Source organism: Oncorhynchus kisutch, linkage group LG3 (assembly GCF_002021735.2).
Source record: "Oncorhynchus kisutch isolate 150728-3 linkage group LG3, Okis_V2, whole genome shotgun sequence".
Classification (NCBI taxonomy): domain Eukaryota; kingdom Metazoa; phylum Chordata; class Actinopteri; order Salmoniformes; family Salmonidae; genus Oncorhynchus; species Oncorhynchus kisutch.
In genome coordinates, this window is record NC_034176.2 from 63880553 (window position 1) to 63899565 (window position 19013).

Sequence of the window (19013 nt, forward strand, 5' to 3'; positions counted from 1 at the left end):
TCATAACTGTGACCTTAATTGCTACTGTCTGTAAGCTGTTAGTGTCTTAACGACCTTTGGCGTTTACTATTTTACGTCTAGTCAATGTGACCAGGCTGTCCGTTTACACACAGGTGTTCAGAGAGGGATAGCTAATTAGCACAGGTCGCCCAATCTCTCTTCCCTCTTGTACACAAGCGCTGTAACATGGATATATGGCCGTCTGGGAACCCTAACCCTATAAAAAGGTGTGTATCAATTTAAGCTTGTTTTTCTAAAATGATTTCTCACTGATAGGAAAGATCGTTTATATGCTTCCAAAACCATACTGCAAGCAATGCCCTGTTTTAATTGTTTTATTTAATTAGGCAAGCCAGTTAAGAACAAATTCGTATTTACAAAATGACGTCCTACCCCGGCCAAACCCTAAGGACGCTGGGCCAATTGTACGCCGCCATATGGGACTCCCAATCAGGGCCGATTGTGATACAGCCTCAAATCGAACCAGGGTCTGTAGTGACAACTAACACTGAGATGCAGTGCAGTGCCTTAGACCTTCGAATGCCCCAGTTATCAGTGGGTAATGTACCCTCGCAGTTTATTTACTGCGTTAGGCAGGTTAACACTGCTATGGGAGTGTGTATTTACAGCAATTATGTTGTAACGACCCTGGGTTGAATGTATTACCTCAAGGTGTATGTTCATTGTATGCATTTATTTCCAAATGGCAGTTGTTGATAAGACCACCAAAGGTGAGGCTAACAGCCTACCTCGCGCGGTTGTCTCCTAGCACGTAGGCCCTGCGGTTTTGCGCAGACGCAATTGCTTCCCTTTTCGATGTCCCTCTGAATCGGTTCCTTAGCATACGACACCGTTAGCCACTAATTCTCACCGGTCGGCAAGATGTTCAGACCTGTTGTTCGACTTTCAACCTCTGGGGTACGGAGTTTAACGCGGACACGACCATGCTACTCGGGTAGGATTGACTGCAAAGCCTATTGTCTATTTATTCATAAAACGGTTTGCCTTTCGTGTTAGCTTGTTGTCCATAGCAAGTAGCCATCAAGCTAGCTAGCTAACGTTAGTCGTAAATGGTATGTAACGTTACGGTAGTCTAAACAAAACAAAACTCGACGAGATAGATATATATATATATATATATGTTTGCACCTTTAGGCAAATTTGAAGTATTGCTAAGAATGAAGTCACAAATGTATTCTGATCATAAACCGCTGATCAGACTAGATGGCATTAGCTAATTAGCCAGCTAGCTAAAGCTAGGTCAATGGGACTAACGTTTGCGTGAAGGGTGACATTGATTTTCATTTGATCTAAAGTAACATTTCTTGGTGCCCATAAAGTGTAGAGTTTTCACGTTCTTAAATTGATGCCATATCCAGTGTGACTGTATAGAACCATCAGACAGCTAGTTAACTTTAGCATGTGTCCTTGTGATGACCCATGATTCGTTTTGAGGGAGTCACAGCAGTGTTGCCAACTCCTCAGTAAGGAAAGTAGCTATTGGCTGTCCTAAAAGTCGCTAAATGACATCATCACCTAATTTGCATAATTGGCCATGTGCATGTAATTGTGATGGACGCTGTAGGAGAGAGGAATAACGTAGCAGGAGAGACAATAAAGTGAGTAAAAAAACACACATAATGGTTTAGACAGATATAAGTTAATTTGTAGTTCTATCTTTTTTTTTATTTTTAAGTCACAATTCCAACCCTCCTCCTTTATCTGGGCTTGGGACTGGCAAAAGTGACCCAAAAGAGAGACTCTGGTGGAGTTACTTAGTTTTTTAATAATTTTTATTTATTTGGTTTGGGTTTTAACCTTATGGTCCATCTAGTCCACTACAAGTCACAGTAAAACATGAACATTTTTAACCATAACATGTTTTACATTTTTATACAATCTAAATGGACCAAAAAGAGACATTAGAAAAAACTGTCAATGGCAATGTGAGAATTATGTTAATGAATCTGGCCCTAATTCAGGTTAATAATTTTTTTATTTTTTATTCAGACCCCCCTCACTCACACAGGCTGTGCTGGCTCACAGAAAGAGTGGGTCATTGTCATTTTTGTCAAGGCTCTCTATGGCATGTTCAGCAACTGAGGGAGCTGACTTAAATGAGTAAGCAGCTGATGTGCCAAAAAGCTGCAAAACATTATCAGGCAGCTGGTGCTCATAGCAAGCGTCACCAGACAGCTTCAGTCCATATCGAATGTACAGGATGGAGTTAAGGGTCTGCAAGGACATCAGATTTCTAAGTTTGCTTTTTACCACTCATCTGGCTGAATACTCTCTCAACTTCAGCATTCGAGTGTGGCAAGGACAACACAGACACAGCAGCCATGGAAAGTTCTTGAAACGGGTTGATATCAGCAGCATCAACTTCATGAACATGAACTTCCAAAACTCACTCCAGAAGCCCAGTGTGTTTTTTTTGTCTTGTTCCATTTACTAAGATGGCTGGCACGCCATTGCTGGACAATCTTGTCTATCTCGGCAGGGGAGTAGCCAAGGAGCTTGGCTATTTTTTTCTATTTCTCCAGGGCTCTTATATTGCTTTAGCGTTTCCTCCACATTGAAATCTGACATGTACTGCAATGCTTCGTTGTTGTCAGGCAGTCTCACCCTCAACTCATTAGTGAGGGAAATGGTGAAGGCTACACACCACTTACGGACATTGTTTTCATCCTCAGGCGCAAGGTGGAGCTCCACTGCCTTTGACTTAAAAAGGTAACCAAGGTACGGTTTGGGACTGATGTATCCATCTATTGGCCCTTTGCTTACATCAACATTTGCCAGTGGATTCAGCACTCCGCTGCTCACAGACTTGATCAGGCTAACCACGCTTAAGAGGATCTACTGGCTCTCCCTCAAAAGCCTTGATGGCCAACTGTACCTCACCCAGTACTGACTTCAGAAAATATACAATATGTTTTGAGGATCACTGTACATGGAGTATAACACCTCAGCCATGTAGCAGTGTTCACTGGACTTGGTGACTGCGAAATGCAGCCTAAGCTCCTCCCACTGGTCCAAAATGCGTGAAACCGCAGATTCAATGGAGAGCCAACGTGTGGTACACACCCTGGTTATCTGTAAAGGTTTCTCCCCACAGTTGTTGGTCTCATATATGGCCTTGTAGGACTCCCTGCACTTTGGAGACACTAAAAACCAGTTATAAGTCTCTCGTACCAAGTACTCCACACTACGGGAGATGGTGTCATTGGAAGCATGACTTAAAGCAAGCTGCAGAGTGGCGCACACACAGCGAATAAGAACCAGATATGAGGATTTACTCCTCCTTCAGCACTTTATGGACCCCATTGTTAATCCCCGTCATAAGAGGCATTCAGTCCCTATCCCCAGGAGTTTCTCTTAAGACACCACTTCTCGAGGAAAGCCACAATAGCACGGGCTATAGATTTGGTATCTCCAACTCAACAAGCCCCAGAAATGTTGATACAATTGTCTGCTTGGTCTCACTAAAGTACCTTATCACAACTCCCAGGTACTTAGAAACACTTACATCCATGGACTCATCGAGGAGGCTGAAACGCTGGTCACCCACATCTGCGACCAACTCTTTCAGAAAGTATGGTGCTAGAACACCATTAATAATTTCTGTGCACTTTGTCCTGTGCATTTTGAAGTGGGTAGCAGCAGTGGAGTCTGAGAAAGCTCTACATGCTTCTCCAATGTGATCACATGCCAGCATGGTACAGTGTTCAGTGATAGCTAATGCCATGGTCGCCTCAGCATTTTTTGCAGAGTTTTTTTTTTACCATAAATGGCAGCTTGTTTTGGGTGGAACTGTTAATAAGGCTCTGCCCTTTGAGTATGTTTTTAAGTTTTTATTATAATAATTTTTTTACATCACTACGTTTAGTGTAGAAATCCGCCTTACAATACAAGAGGTATGCCCGTGTATCATCTCCAATAAATGGCTTCAACCAGCCTTTGAATTCAGGGTTTGATTCCCACTCCTTTCTGTATTTTTGAGTGTACAGTTTAGACTGAGACATGAGCTAGCCAGCTAGATATTTAGCTTATGTCACAGAGAGGCGCACACACACACAGTGGACAAGGTGAGTAAGTGACTGAGGCTGTGTGAGTCAAATGCAGTGATTTATTTTTGTGCAGTGATTTTATTTTAGACAGAACATTTTACATTTACATCCCGCCCTGAATGTAAGCCAGGACGGGATCAGCCAGTGGCGGCTTCCCGCATGCGTGATTAATTTGCAGTCTGGACGCGGAGGGGTCAACATCTCCTGCTCTGACTGTAGCTGGGAGGGACTGCTGCGTGAGGACTGGGCCGTCTGAGTGCTTTGGGACGGGGGTGGGGCCCACGGCAGCACCCGCTGCTCGTTGAGAAGAGTAAGAACAATACGTGCTTTCACGTCGGTCTCCAATAATACCAGGAAAAAGTTTAATTTGTCTCTAGTCAAAAAAGTTGTTTTTAAATGTGTGGCAAGGGGGGTCCGAATACTCGCTAAATATAGCGACAACGTCGTTAAGTTGGCAACAATGGTGCACAACAATGCGCAGAAACTCTAGACCTTGCGGTCAAACCACTGTATGGTCATGTCCTACACCATCTACTGCTCTTGATCTGGGATAGTGCAGAGAGCTACCCGGTGACACGAGCCTACCAGACGAGCTAAATTACTTCTATGCTCGCTTCGAGGCAATAACACTGAAGCATGTATGAGAGCATCAGCTGTTCCGGATGACTGTGATCATGCTCCTTTTTATTTAAATTTAGGCAAGTCAGTTAAGAACAAATTCTTATTTTCAATGGTGGCCTAGGAACAGTGTTAACTGCCTTGTTCAGGGGCAGAACAGATTTGTATTTTTTTTACCTTGTCAGCTCGGGGATTCGATCATGCAACCTTTTGGTTACTAGTCCAACGCTCTAATCACTAGGCTACCTGCCATTCTCCACAGCCGACGTGAGTAAGACCTTTAAAACAGGTCAACATTCACAAGGCCGCAGGGCCAGACTGATAACCAGGACGTGAATTCTGAGCATGCGCTGACCAACTGGCAAGTGACTTCACTAACATTTTCAACTTCTCCCTGTCCGAGTCTGTAATACCAACATGTTTCAAGCAGACCACCATAGTCCCTGTGCCAAAGAACACAAAGGTAACCTGCCTAAATGACTACCGACCCGTAGCACTGACGTCTGTAGCCATGAAGTGGTTTGAAAGGCTGGTCATGGCTCACATCACCATTATCCCAGAAACCCTAGACCCACTCCAATTTGCATACTGCCCTAACAGATCCACAGATGATGCAATCTCTATTGCACTCCACACTACCCTTTCCCACCTGGACAAAAGGAACACATATGTGAGAATGCTATTCATTGACTACAGCTCAGCGTTCAACACCATAGTGCCCTCAAAGCTCATCAATAAGCTAAGGACCCTGGGACTAAACACCTCCTTCTGCAACTGGATCCCGGACTTCCTGATGGGCCGCACCCAGGTGGTAAGGTTAGGTAACAACACATCCGCCACGCTGCTCCTCAACACGGAGGCCCCTCAGAGGGGGTCCCCTCATGCTCAGTCCCCTCCTGTACTCCCTGTTCACTCATGACTTCACGGCCAGGCACGACTCCAACACCATCAAGTTTGCAGATGACACAACAGTGACAACGATGAGACAGCCTGTAGGGAGGAGGTCAGAAACCTGGCCGTGTGGTGCCAGGACAACAACCTCTCCCTCAACGTGATCAAGACAAAGGAGATGATTGTGGAATACAGGAAAAAGAGTACCGAGCGTGCCCCCATTCTCATCGACAGGGCTGTAGTGGAGCAGGTTGAGAGCTTCATGTTCCTTGGTATCCACATCACCAACAAACTAACATGTTCCAAGCACACTAAGACAGTCATGAAGAGGGCACGACAAAACCTATTCCCCCTCGGGAGACGGAAAAGATTTGGCATGGGTCCTCAGATCCTCAAAACGTTCTACAGCTACACCATCGAGAGCATCCTGGCTGGTTGCATCACTGTCTCGTATGGCAACTGCTCGGCCTCCGACTGCAAGACACTACAGAGGCTAGTGCGTACGGCCCATTACATCACTGGGGCCAAGCTTCCTGCCATCCAGGACCTCTATTCCAGGCGGTGTCAGAGGATGGCCCTAAAAACGGTCAGACTCCAGCCACCCTAGTCATAGACTGTTCTCTGCTACCGCATGGCAAGCGGTACCACCGGAGCACCAAGTCCAGGTCCAAGAGGCTTCTAAACAGCTTCTACCCCCAAGCCATAAGTCTCCTGAACATTTAATCAAATGGCTACCTTGATTACTTGTATCTCGCTGCCTTTTATACTGCTGCTACTCATCTATGCATAGTCACTTTAATAACTCTACATGTACATATTACCTCGACTAACATTGACTCTGTACTGGTACCCCCTGTATATAGCCTCACTATTCTTATTTTACATTGTTTTATTTTAAAGTTAATTAATTTAAAAAAACATCATTGTTGGTTAGGGCTTGTAAGTAAGCATTTCACTGTAAGGTGAACACTTGTTATGTTCTGCGCATGTGACAAATACAATTTCATTTGATATTGCAATTATGCATGTGATGTTTACAGGTCCGTTTCACTTGAATAGATCTTAGTGGAGCACACAGGCAAAGTCCCCAAAACAACACCCTGGGCTGCAAAAATGGCATTTGAAATCAGCTGGTAGTGAGATGACATGTCTGACAGCAGCTATAGGTTATGGCTCACCTGCTTTTTCATGAGAATTGAAGTGTGTATGTATGCATTTTTTTCTTCTTCAGTCAAGCATCTACAAATAGGCCTCGACCTCTATGATCTAATGTTTGTTTTCTTTGTTGCAGCTCCTTTGGCCTCCCGATGCTACTCCCATGCCAAGGTGGAGACAGATGAGGAGTTCGATGCCCGTTGGGTCACTTATTTCAGCAAGCCAGACATTGATGCCTGGGAGCTGAAGAAAGGTGATCTTCTAAAGAATATTGAAAATACGTCTGCGGCTTTTTCCGAAGGTCTACAGTAATCTTTCTGTTTGAGTTGGAGACTAATGGATAGACAAATTTTCTAAAAATAAAATTGAAACTATCAAATTTGAGAAAATGTATAACGGTGTATGCTTGAATCCCATTCCACATCCCATAGGCATGAACACACTAATTGGCTATGACCTGGTACCTGAACCCAAAATCCTCGACTCAGCTCTTCGTGCTTGCCGAAGGTTGAATGACTTGGCCAGTGCTATCCGCATCCTCGAGGCAGTCAAGGTGAGCTACACAGCTTCCCCTACCAACTCCTAGTGAAGTCATCTCAATAAAATAAACGTGTATATATTCTGGAATTGTATAAGTGCAGTCAGTGTTCAGACCCCTTGACATTTCCACATTGTTACGATAATTTAATCCATTTTAGATTAAGGCCCCCCTCAAGCTACACACAATAATGAAAGCTAAAATGGGTATTAAAATAAACATACCTTATTTGCATAATTATTCAGACCCTTTGCTATGAGACTTGAAATTGAGCTCAGAGTGCATCCTGTTTCCATTGAGCATCCTTGATGTTTCTTCAACTTGGAGTCCACCAGTGGTAAATTCTATTGATTGGACATGATTTGGAAAGAGCTCCGGGACAGTATTGTGTTGAGGCAGAGATCTGGGGAAGGGTACCAAAAAATGTCTGCAGCATTGAAGGTCCCCAAGAACGGTGGCCTCAATCAATATTAAATAGAAGAGGTTTGGAACCACCAAGACTCTTCCTAGAGCTGGTCGCCTGGCCAAACAGCAATCGTGGGAGAAGGGCCTTGGTCAGGGAGGTGTTCAAGAACCCGATGGTAGAGTGGCCAGACGGAAACCGCCACTCATTAAAAAGGCATATGACAGCCCGCTATGAGTTTGCCAAAAGGCACCTAAAAGCACTCTCAGATCATGAGAAACAAGGTTTTATGGTCTGATGAAACCAAGGTTGAACTATTTTGCCAATGCCAAGCGTCACATCTGGAGGAAACCTGGCACCATCACTACAGTGACGCATGGTGGTGGCAGCACCATGTTGTGGGTATGTTTTTCAGTGGTAGGGACTGGGAGACTTGTCAGGATCAAGGGAAAGATGAACGGAGCAAAGTACAAAACCTTTAACTCCAGAGCACTCAGGACCGTAAGCACACAGCCAAGAGAATGCAGGGGTGGCTTCGGGACAAGTCTCTGAATCTCCTTTTGTGGCCCAGCCAGAGCCCGGACTTGAACCCGATCGAACATCTCTGGAGAGACCTGAAAATAGCTGTGCAGCCACGCTCCCCATCCATCCTGACATGGCATGAGGATCTACAGAGAAGAATGTGAGAAACTCTCCAAATACAGGTGTGCCAAGCTTGTAGCCTCATATCCAAGAAGTCTCGGCTGTAATCGCTGCCAAAGGTGCTTAAAAAATTACTGAGTAAAGGGTCTGAATACATATGTTAATAATTTTTATATTGAGAGATTGATAAATCAAATTTGTAAACCTGTTTTTGCTTTGTCATTATGGGGTGTTGTGTGTAGTTTGAGGGGGAGGAAACAACTTACATTACAGCCTTATTCTAAAATGGATGAAACTGGAAAAAGGTCAAGGGGTCTGAATACTTTCTGACTGCACTGTATTAGGATCCCCATTAGCTGTCGTGAAAGCAGTAGCTACACTTCACGGGGTCCACACATTAAACATGACATAATACAGAGCATTATTAGACAAGAGCCGCTCAAGGACAGAACTACACTGGATATACTCACTGCTTTTATATCGTATGTCTAAATGGAAAATAATTAACATTTTTGCATTGTAATTTCAGAATGTCCATAATATACTGAACAAAAATATTAATGCAACATGTAAAGCGTTGGACCCATGTTTCATGAGCTGAAATAAAATCCCAGAAATAGAGTTTCTGTCTGTAATAAATCTCTTGTAGGGGAAACGCATTCTGATTGGGTAGGCCTGGCTCCCAAGTGGGTGGGCCTATTGCAATTCACCTAGCTTCCACATGGGTGAGACATTCTACATGTTTATCATTTTCGGGTGTTTTTGTTCCAGATGGTTAAATTTGTAAATTGTACAGATTACTGAGCATAAATTATTTAAATGGCTTCCATTCACAGACAAATTCACTAATAAAGTACATTTAACTTTCCAGTAGCTTTGTAAAACACTGCTTATTTCAGGGGAACTGTACTATTGACTTTTAGGGTTTTGGCTATTTCTTATATTTGGTGGAAGCAGACTTTAATCCTCACATGAACCACCTAGCTGTACAAAAAGAACAGTCAAACTCCTTAATTAGTAGGTGTACTAATTCGAGGTCGACCGATTATGATTTTTCAACGCCGATACCGATTTATTGGAGGACCAAAAAAAGCCAATGCCGATTTTAATTTATTTGTAATAATGACAATTACAACAATACTGAATAAACACTTATTTTAACTTAATACATCAATAAAATCAATTTAGCCTCAAATAAATAAGGAAACATGTTGGTTTAAATAATGCAAAAACAAAGTGTTGGAGAAGTAAAAGTGCAATCTGTGCCATGTAAAAGAAGTTAACGTTTGAGTTCCTTGCTCAGGACATGAGAACATATGAAAGCTGGTGGTTCCTTTTAACATGAGACTTCAATATTCCAAGCTTAGAGGTTTTAGGTTGTAGTTAATATAGTATTTATAGGACTATTTCTCTCTATACCATTTCTATTTCATATACCTATGACTATTGGATGTTCTTATAGGCACTATAGTATTGCCAGTGTAACAGTATAGCTTCCGTCCCTCTCCTCGCTCCTACCTGGGCTCGAACCAGGAACACATCGACAACAGCCACACTCGACACAGCGTTACCCATCGCTCCTTGCAGAGCAAGGAGATTAACTACTCCAAGTCTCAGAGTGACGTTTTGAAACGCTATTAGCGCACTCCCAGCTAACTAGCGAGCCATTTCACATTGGTTACACCAGCCATATAGGCTTGAAGTCATAAACAGCGCTGTGCTTGCGAAGAGCTGCTGGCAAAACGCACAAAAGTGCTGTTTGAATGAATGCTTACTTGCCTGCTGCTGCCTACCATCGCTCAGACTGCTCTATCAAATCATAGACTTAATTATAACATAACACACAGAAATACAAGCCTTAGGTCATTAATATGGCTGACTCCGGAAACAAACAAAACGTTTATTCTGTCAGTGAAATACAATACCGTTCCGTATTTTATCTAACGGGTGCCATCCCTAAGTCTAAATATTCTTGTTACATTGCACAACCTTCAATGTTATGTCATAATTACGTAAAATTCAGGAAAATTAGTTTGCAATGAGCCAGGCAGCCCAAACTGTTGCATATACCCTGACTCTGCGTGCAAAGAACAGAAGAGAAATTACACAATTTCACCTGGTTAATATTGCCTGCTAACCTGGATTTCTTTTAGCTAAATATGCAGGTTTAAAAATATACTTCTGTATTGATTTTAAGAAAGGCATTGGTGTTTTATGGTTAGGTACAGGCGTCCAACGATTGTGCTTTTTTCGCAAATACGCTTTTGTTAAATCTATTATATGCAACGCAGGACACGCTAGATAAACTAGTAATATCATCAACCATGTGTAGTTACAACTAGTGATTTTTTTATTTTTATAAGAAGTGTAATGCTAGCTAGCAACTTACCTTGGCTTCTACTGCATTCGTGTAACAGGCAGGCTCCTCGTGGAGTGTAATGTCTTTTACCCTTATTGGAATGTATAGGCCACCTTCCACCAAGTGTTTTTTGATCAGTTTAATAACATGCTTAGGGAATGTGATTTTGGGAAAGAGGTCATCTTAATGGGAGATTTTAACATTCATTATGAAGACAAGTCTTGTAGGAAAACCCTCAAATGGATCACTAATACCTTTGACACAGCTAGTTAAAGGGCCAACCAGGGTGACCTGTTGCGCTAAAACACATTGATTTGGTGTTCAGTATTAAACCATTAAATATGGTTATTGGGCTATCTGATCATAATCTGACACTTATAGCCAGAAAGTTGTCTAAGAGCAGGTTTAACCTCTCTACTGTTAGAAAGCCGGATCAACTAAGAATACTTAAGAGTGAATTACACTATTTTGAAAATGCAATTTAAGGGAATTTCACTGGAATGATCTCTTGTCGTATACAGATGTGGAAGCTGATAGTCAGGTTTTTCTATCCACAATCCAGACTACATTAAGTGGTTTCCTAAAGAAAATCAAATCCAAACCTGGCCAAGAGAGCACTCTTCCTTGGCTAAATGGAGAAATCTGGAAATTTATGAAAGAACGAGATAGGGCTATTTTTAGAGCACAAAGATCCAAATTGGAGCCTGACTTGCATAGGTTTACCATGTTGAGAAATAAGGTGATGAAAGAAATCAGACAGGCCAAGGCAAACTTTTTTTATTAACATAATTGGTGAAGCAAAGTGAAATTCTAAATTGATTTGGGAGAATCTAAAAAGGCTAACAGGGAAAGACCATAGTAACACTGCAAAAGACTAGAAATCATGGTGAATAACAATGTAACACAGGATGCAATCGAAATAGCAATAGCCTTCAATTCCTACTTTATTGACTGTCAGGGTACTGACACAGAACCCCTCCACTGGTTTATTGGGCTCAGTGCTAGTGAATGACGCTCAACCTAAGGAAGGTTTGAGTCAAAGGTGAACAAGGTGATTAGCTCACTAAAGAACTCTAACGCCAAAGATGTGTTTGGGCTGGACTCTACCTTAAACTAAAGAGTCACTCATTGGCCCCATTACTAAGGTCACCAACACATCTATTGGTCTCGGGGTGTTTCCAAGGGTATGGAAGTCGGCCATAATAACGGCCATCTTTAAATCGGGCGACCCTGCGACGTGAGTAACTACAGGCCCATTAGTATACTACATGTGGTGTCAAAGGTTGTTGAAAAGTGTAGCAGAACAACTGATTACCCACCTCAACAACAGCCCCTTCACATTACACTCCATGCAGTTTGGCTTCAGAGCGAAACACTCCACAGAAACGACCAACTGCTTTCTTCTGGAAAATGTGAAGTTCAAGATGGACAAAGGGGGCGTTGTTGGGGCTGTGTTTCTGGACCTAAGGAAGGCTTTTGATACTGTTAACCATGGGTCTCATCACAAAATTGTCCAAGTTCAACTTTTCCCCTGATGCCTTGATGGATGGAATCATACCTTAAAGGCAGAACCCCCGAGTGAGCAATGAGCTGTCGCCCACTCTTCGCTATAATGTGAGCGTGCCCCAAGGTTCAATACTGGGGCTCCTCCTGTTCAGCCTGTACATTAATGATCTGCCTTCTGTCTGTACTGGGTCTGAAGTTCAAATGTATGCAGATGATAGTGATGTTTGCTCTTTGCATGCACATAACAAGCTGCACAAGAACTCACTACTGTAATGGTCCAGGTTACAAAGTGGCTCAGTTACTAGTGTTTGCATCTCAATATGAAAAACTTTTGCATGTTCTTCACAGAGGGCAACAGATGCTACTGAGCTAGATGTCTGTGTCAGGGGAGAAGCTCCAGGGGGTATCTGATTTTAAGTACCTTGGCATCATACTTGATTCCAACCTCTTAAAAAGCATGTGGGAAAAAAAAGTTCAACCTAGCTAAGTTCCGTATTATATGAAATTGTTTGACTACAGAGGTAGCAAAACTGTACTTCAAATCTATGATACTCCCCCATAACATACTGCTTGACTAGTTGGGCCCAAGCTTGCTGTACAACATTAAAACCTATTCAGTCTGTCTACAAACAGGCTCTCAAAGTGCTTGATACGAAGCCCAATAGCCATCATCACTGTTACATCCTTAGAAAACATGAGCTCCTGAGTTGGGAAAATCTTGTGCAATACACTGCATGTCTTGTATTCAAGATCCTAAATGGCCTGGCTCCCCCTCCACTTATTATTTTTGTTAAACAGAAAACCCAAACATATGGCAGCAGATCCACAAGGTCTGCCATGAGGTGACTGTATAGTTCCCTTAAGGATAAGCACCTTTAGTAAATCCGCTTCCTCTGTGCGAGCTTCCCATGTCTGGAATACACTGCCATCACACACAACTGCACCACCTATCACACTTTCACAAAATGTATGAATACATGGCTAAAGGTCAATCAGATTTGTGATCATAATCCCTAGCTGTGTATTGCCGCTTTCCATGTTGTCTGTAGCTTGTGAGGTGTGGAAACACTTTGTTGCTTTTATGAATTTTGTCTTGCTGCTTTTTGTTCTGTTGCTCTGTCTGTTTGCTACGTCTTGCTTGTCCTATGTTGCTCTGCGTGTGCTCACTGCTCAATGATTGTCTATATTGTAATTGTTTTTAATAACCTGCCCAGGGACTGCGGTTGAAAATTAGCCGGCTGGCTAAAACCGGCACTTTTACTGAAACGTTGATTAATGTGCACTGTCCCTGTAAAAATAAACTCAAACTCAATCAAATGTATTTATATAGCCCTTCGTACATCAGCTGACATCTCAAAGTGCTGTACAGAAACCCAGCCTAAAACCCCAAACAGCAAGCAATGCAGGTGTTGAAGCACACCCAGCCTAAAACTCCCTAGAAAGGCCGAAACCTAGAGGAACCAGGCTATGAGGGGTGGCCAGTCCTCTCTTCTGGCTGTGCCGGGTGGAGATTATAACAGAACATGGCCAAGATGTTCAAATGTTCATAAATGACCAGCGTGGTCAAATAATAGGTCTGGGACAGGTAGCACATCTGGTGAACAGGTCAGGATTCCATAGCCGCAGTGAGAGGCAGGTGGTTTGAGCGTTGGACTAGTTAACTGTAAGGTTGCGAGATTGGATCCCTCCCAAGCTGACAAGGTGAAAATCTGTCGTTCTGCCCCTGAACAAGGCAGTTAACCCACTGTTCCTAGGCTGTCATTGAAAATAATGTTGTTAACTGACTTGCCTAGTTAAATAAATGTATTTTTTTTAAAAAATGGCAAAATCGGCGCCCAAAAATGCCGATTTCCGATTGTTATGAAAACTTAATCGGGCATTCCGATTAATCGGTCAACCTTTAGTACTAATTTCTCACTTTCAACGTAGCGGACTTTTAAATTTTATTTGACTACCCGGAAGGTTCACAGCATAATCTATTTTTATGCAATACTGAATTTTAAAAAATGCAACAATTTCAATGAGTTACAGTTCATATAAGGAAATCTGTCAATTAAAATGAATTGGGCCCTAATCTATGGATTCACATGACTGGGCAGGGGCACAGCATGGGTGGGCCTGGGAGGGCATAGGTCCAGCTAATCAGACAGTTTTTCCCCACACAGGGGCTTTATTACAGACAGAAATACTACCGTTTCATCAGCAGATCGGGTGGCTGGTCTCAGACAATCCCGCAGGTGAAGAAGCCGGATGTGGAGGTCCTGGGCTAGTGCGGTTACACGTGGTTGTGAGACCTGTTGGACGTACTGCTAAATTCTCTAAAATGTTGTTGGAGGCAGCTTATGGTAGAGAAACAAACATTAAATTCTCTGGCAACAGCTCTGGTTGACATTCCTGTTTTCAGTATGCCAATTGCAAACTCCCTCAACTTGAGACATCTGTGGCATTGTGTTGTGACAAAACTGCACATTTGAGTGGCCTTGTGTCCCCCAGCACAAGGTGCACCTGTGTAATGATCATGCTGTTTAATCAGCTTCTTTATATGCCACACGTGTCAGGTGGTTGGATTATCTTGGCAACGCAGCAATGATGGGGCGGCAGGTAGCCTAGTGGTTAGAGTGTTGGACTAGTAACTGAAAGGTTGCAAGATTGAATCTCCGAGCTGACAAGGTACAAATCTGTCGTTCTGCCCCTGAACAAGGCAGTTAACCCACTGTTCCTAGGCTGTCATTGAAAATAAGAATTTGTTCTTAACTGACTTGCCTAGTTAAATAAAGGTAAAATAAAAAGATGCTCACTAACAGGGATGTAAACATTTGAGAAAAATGCACTTTGTGCATATGGAACATTTCTGGGATCTTATTTCAGCTCATGGGACCAACACTTTACTGTATGTCACTTTCTTGTGAAAAGGCGTTAACATGTAAAATAAGTTGGATTTCATTTTTAATTTATTCACATAATATACTAGTAATTTAGGAAACTTCTGGAGTCTTCAACCTGTATGCCTTTTGTAATATTCCCTATGGTGAACTTGATCATCCTCTCTTTGTAACAGGACAAATCTGGTCCCCACAAAGATATCTACCCATACCTGATTCAAGAACTGCAGCCCACTCTGATTGAGCTGGGTATCTCCACACCTGAGGATCTGGGCATGGACATATTATAGACATCCTCTGGGTGAGTGCTTACACATTGAAAAACAAATGCTCTGGGCCCTCAAAAGCATCTTAAGGCTAAGTTCATTGTTACAACCTTTGTAGGGGCATCATTAAATCTCCAAGTTGTGTCCCAACATTTTTATTGAAGTTGCACTTAAACATTTTATTTACCAACTGCCTCAGACCACTTGTAGAACAGCGACGTGCACCGTTAAATGTGTTTTCCCCCCTACCGTGTGACGTTACACAGATCTCCGCGAAACAGAATCAAAATGTTTATCAGTCTTTGTGACCACAGATAACTTAAAGTTGAATGGCAACTTTGTATTTGCAATGTCTCTAAATGTTAAACAAGCGAAGGATCAAGATCTTCACATGAAACCTGAGATGACTGCATCAAAAGACAAATAGTCTACCTACAGTATAGGCTACATTCACCTATATTGAAATCATGTTCATTCAAGTTTTAATTAGTGCATTAGAATAAGCTGCTTCAATATTAGCAGCTGTAGGTGATAATATCTCTAGGAGCTGATACAGCTTCAGTATTGTGGAATAATTCTGTGAAGGTGCAATGTGCAGAAAATCGCTCTGCCATTTCCTGGTTGCTAAAATTCAAATAGTTATGTTTAGAGAATCATTGTACTGCTCTGAAATAACTTTTCCATAACCAAAAATAGTCCAATTTGAAGCTGGTGTACAAAACCAAAAGATGCTAAAGCTAAACTTAAGACCGGGAAGCATAGATATAGCGCACATAACAGATCTACCTACCACTTCTTAGACTTGTTTTCAATGAGTGACAGATCTATAACCCATTTATATGCGAACTTGGTTGGGTTGCCCAGAAAGTTACGTACTGCAGCTTTAAGGTAAGATTTGAATGGAGAAAGCTGGCCCGAGAGCAGCGCTGCCTTGCTTTCGATCCTATCAGTATATACACATGCCTCAACGACACACTTCAGAGAACGTTCTCTCTGCATACTGTTTTGGGAAACGCATGTTACATCTTCGGGCCCTTTACAGTTCTTAATTTTAAATAATTAAACGTTTCCTTTTCATTTCCCCTCAGGTCATCTGGTGTCCAACAAGATGAACCACTTCTCTTCAAGTCTCTGCCTTGTCCTGGTGTCTGATGTGGATTTAATCCACACTCTCCTGTTGTGTACAAAATTATGGATTTAATAAAGAAATATCTATTGATTCTGCTGTCTCAATGGTAAGGTTGATTTATTGGCATGTAACCCATTCATTCAAAGGTCTTAATGTTCAATTTACAAACACTTTTGTTCAATTAAATCCATTATAGGCTTTTTTCAGACCACTGACATACACAACACACTGATAACCTTATGTTTACATGAACATATGGCAGACCCAAACATTTAACATATCTAGTAGTATGTACTTTCATGCACCTCAGAACACTGCTGGGTTGAAACTGATAAGATAGTACAAGAAAGTTGAGGACAAAGGGATCAATTCCAACAATGGGTTTGGTCCGTGTTCACTTTGATTTGATGCAGAGGGGTCCTGTTATTCTGTCAGGTTTTGCACTAGCTCTCAAACCCTTCTCTCGGTAGGGTGTTCAGCGGGTAGCTTCGCCCACGGCTGGCTTTTACATGTCAGTCATTGCTTATGGACCGGTTTTCGAAAGATATGGCCCTTACCTCTCATTTTAGCGAACTAATCTTCCAAATAAAACACTACATACTATAACATTAGCTAGCAGACTTGCACAGATCCATATGCTGTGTGCTTCCTCCCAGTTAACGTTACACATGCTAGATTGCTAAATAGCACTGGTGGTCGTCTTCCTTAACAAGTGCTGTGATATGGCTGTGTGGAAACCCTAACCCTAAAAGGTGTTTATTTAACCATTTTGTTTTTTCAAAATGATTTCACGCTGATATGAATGATAACATGCGTTCCATATTTCCCAAACCTTACCGCAAGCGATGTGTGTTAACATTAAGGGCTATCTTCGGGGCTCTTAACAAAAGGCCCCGGGAAGAAGTTTCCATCAATAGGTGCTAGCCTCAAGGTAGTCTTGCACTCTGTTAGCTGGCCCCTTTTTGTTGAATATTGCACTGATCTGACACAATTTGATAATGACATTGATAACTGATTGGCTTATTTTTAGGCAGTTATGAAACAAGTTATTTTCTCAGGAAGGCCAAGTCTGAATATTTTGTCTGTTACCACTGATAACCTGAATGACCCTAGAAAGATTTGGAAGGCTAAGTATGTCTGGAAACAGTAATGTTAATGCATTACTGTCATGTGTATTGAAGGACTGTTGCTGTATATAATGTTTCAATGAGCACTTTGTATCATCTAGTAGGCTGTTTGATTAAGTGTTCTCTGTCTCTGTACAACCCTGTGTGGATGAACCAGCGAGAGCTGGTAAAAAATGTTGAGCTTTTTGCCATTCTACGTGCAGGAGGTACATAAAGCCCTGAACTCCTTAGATCAGAGAAAGTCTGCAGGTCCTGATCTTCTTGATCCCTGCTTTTTAAATCTAGCAGCTGATTTCATAGCTGAACCACTTACAAATCTGTTCACTCTAACCCTGGAATATAATGAAATTCCAAAGATCTGGGAATCAGCATTTGTCCTACCACTTTTAAAAGTGGGAGCTCCAACTCTTAAATAATTATAGGCCAATCTCAAATCTGTCACCCCTGTTGAATACTTGAAACCCTTGAGTGAGCAGCTAAAAGTTTTTATATACTATTTTATCAATGTACTAGTCGGGCTTCAGGAAGAAGCATAGCACAATTTCTGCAGCCATGAAGTTTTTAAATGATATCACTGAAGCCATTGACAAAAAAATAGCACAGTATCACTTTTTATTGATCTCTAAGGGTTTTGATACAGTTGATCATGCTATACTAAGGCAGAGATTGTTGAGGGTAGGTCTTTTGGAGCATACAGTTGCATGGTTTGCTAACTGTCTGATAGAACTTGCACTCAATTTGATGGGCTCATGTCTTTTAAATTGTCTGTAATGGTGTGTCACAGGGCTCTGTACTTGGTCCCCTCTTATTCACTATTTATATAAAGTACTTAGTCAAATGTGCAAAATGCACAACTTCACTTATGTTGATGATATTGTTATTTATTGTTGTGCCTCGTCTAGCACAAAAGCTTTCCAGAACTTGCAAACTGCTTTTTATATATTGTTCAACATACCTTGTGTCAATTGAAGCGTATCCTCAATACTGACAACTAAACTAATGGTGTTTTCTAAAGCAAGAAATACATCTCGCCAGAAGGAGGCTAGTATTAGCTACATTTATGCCTTTACTAGACTATGGGGCTTTTTTATATATGAACGCTTCCACTCAGCGTTTGACATCAATTGACCCCCTTTACCATGGCGCATTGAGATGTATTTTAAAACTGCAAAACCCTTACGCACCACTGCACTTTATATACCAGGGTTGGCTGGCCTTCCCTAGTCACTCGTAGGCGCAGTCACTGGTATACTTTTATTTACAAAGCCATTTGGGGTTTACTACCATTTTATTTGAGCATTTTTATTGTTCAGAAATGTGGTGGGTACTCTCTTCGTTCGCAGGACTTTATCCTGCTAACTGTTCCAAATGTCCGAACTGAGTTTGGTAAAAGGGCTTTTATGTACTCTGCGCCATCGGCTTGGAACGCC

At 42.0% G+C, this 19013-nt stretch overlaps 1 protein-coding gene across 1 annotated transcript; it reads left to right on the forward strand.

The window, feature by feature from the left end:
- The first annotated feature begins 765 nt into the window (after positions 1–765).
- LOC109887203 (cytochrome c oxidase subunit 5A, mitochondrial) lies at positions 766–16549 on the forward strand. The gene is made up of 5 exons (XM_020478663.1): positions 766–955; positions 6868–6984; positions 7163–7284; positions 15238–15362; positions 16416–16549. The coding sequence occupies exons 1-4, from the start codon at positions 883–885 to the stop codon at positions 15349–15351; spliced, it is 426 nt and encodes a 141-aa protein (XP_020334252.1). The 5' UTR covers positions 766–882; the 3' UTR covers positions 15352–15362; positions 16416–16549.
- The last annotated feature ends 2464 nt before the right edge of the window (positions 16550–19013 follow it).

Coding starts and splice junctions, on each gene's coding strand:
- LOC109887203 (XM_020478663.1), top strand. CDS start 883: ATGTTCAGACCTGTTGTTCGACTTTCAACCTCTGGGGTACGGAGTTTA. Junction 956..6,867: donor GACACGACCATGCTACTCGG/GTAGGATTGACT, acceptor TCTTTGTTGCAG/CTCCTTTGGCCTCCCGATGC. Junction 7,285..15,237: donor GCATCCTCGAGGCAGTCAAG/GTGAGCTACACA, acceptor TCTTTGTAACAG/GACAAATCTGGTCCCCACAA.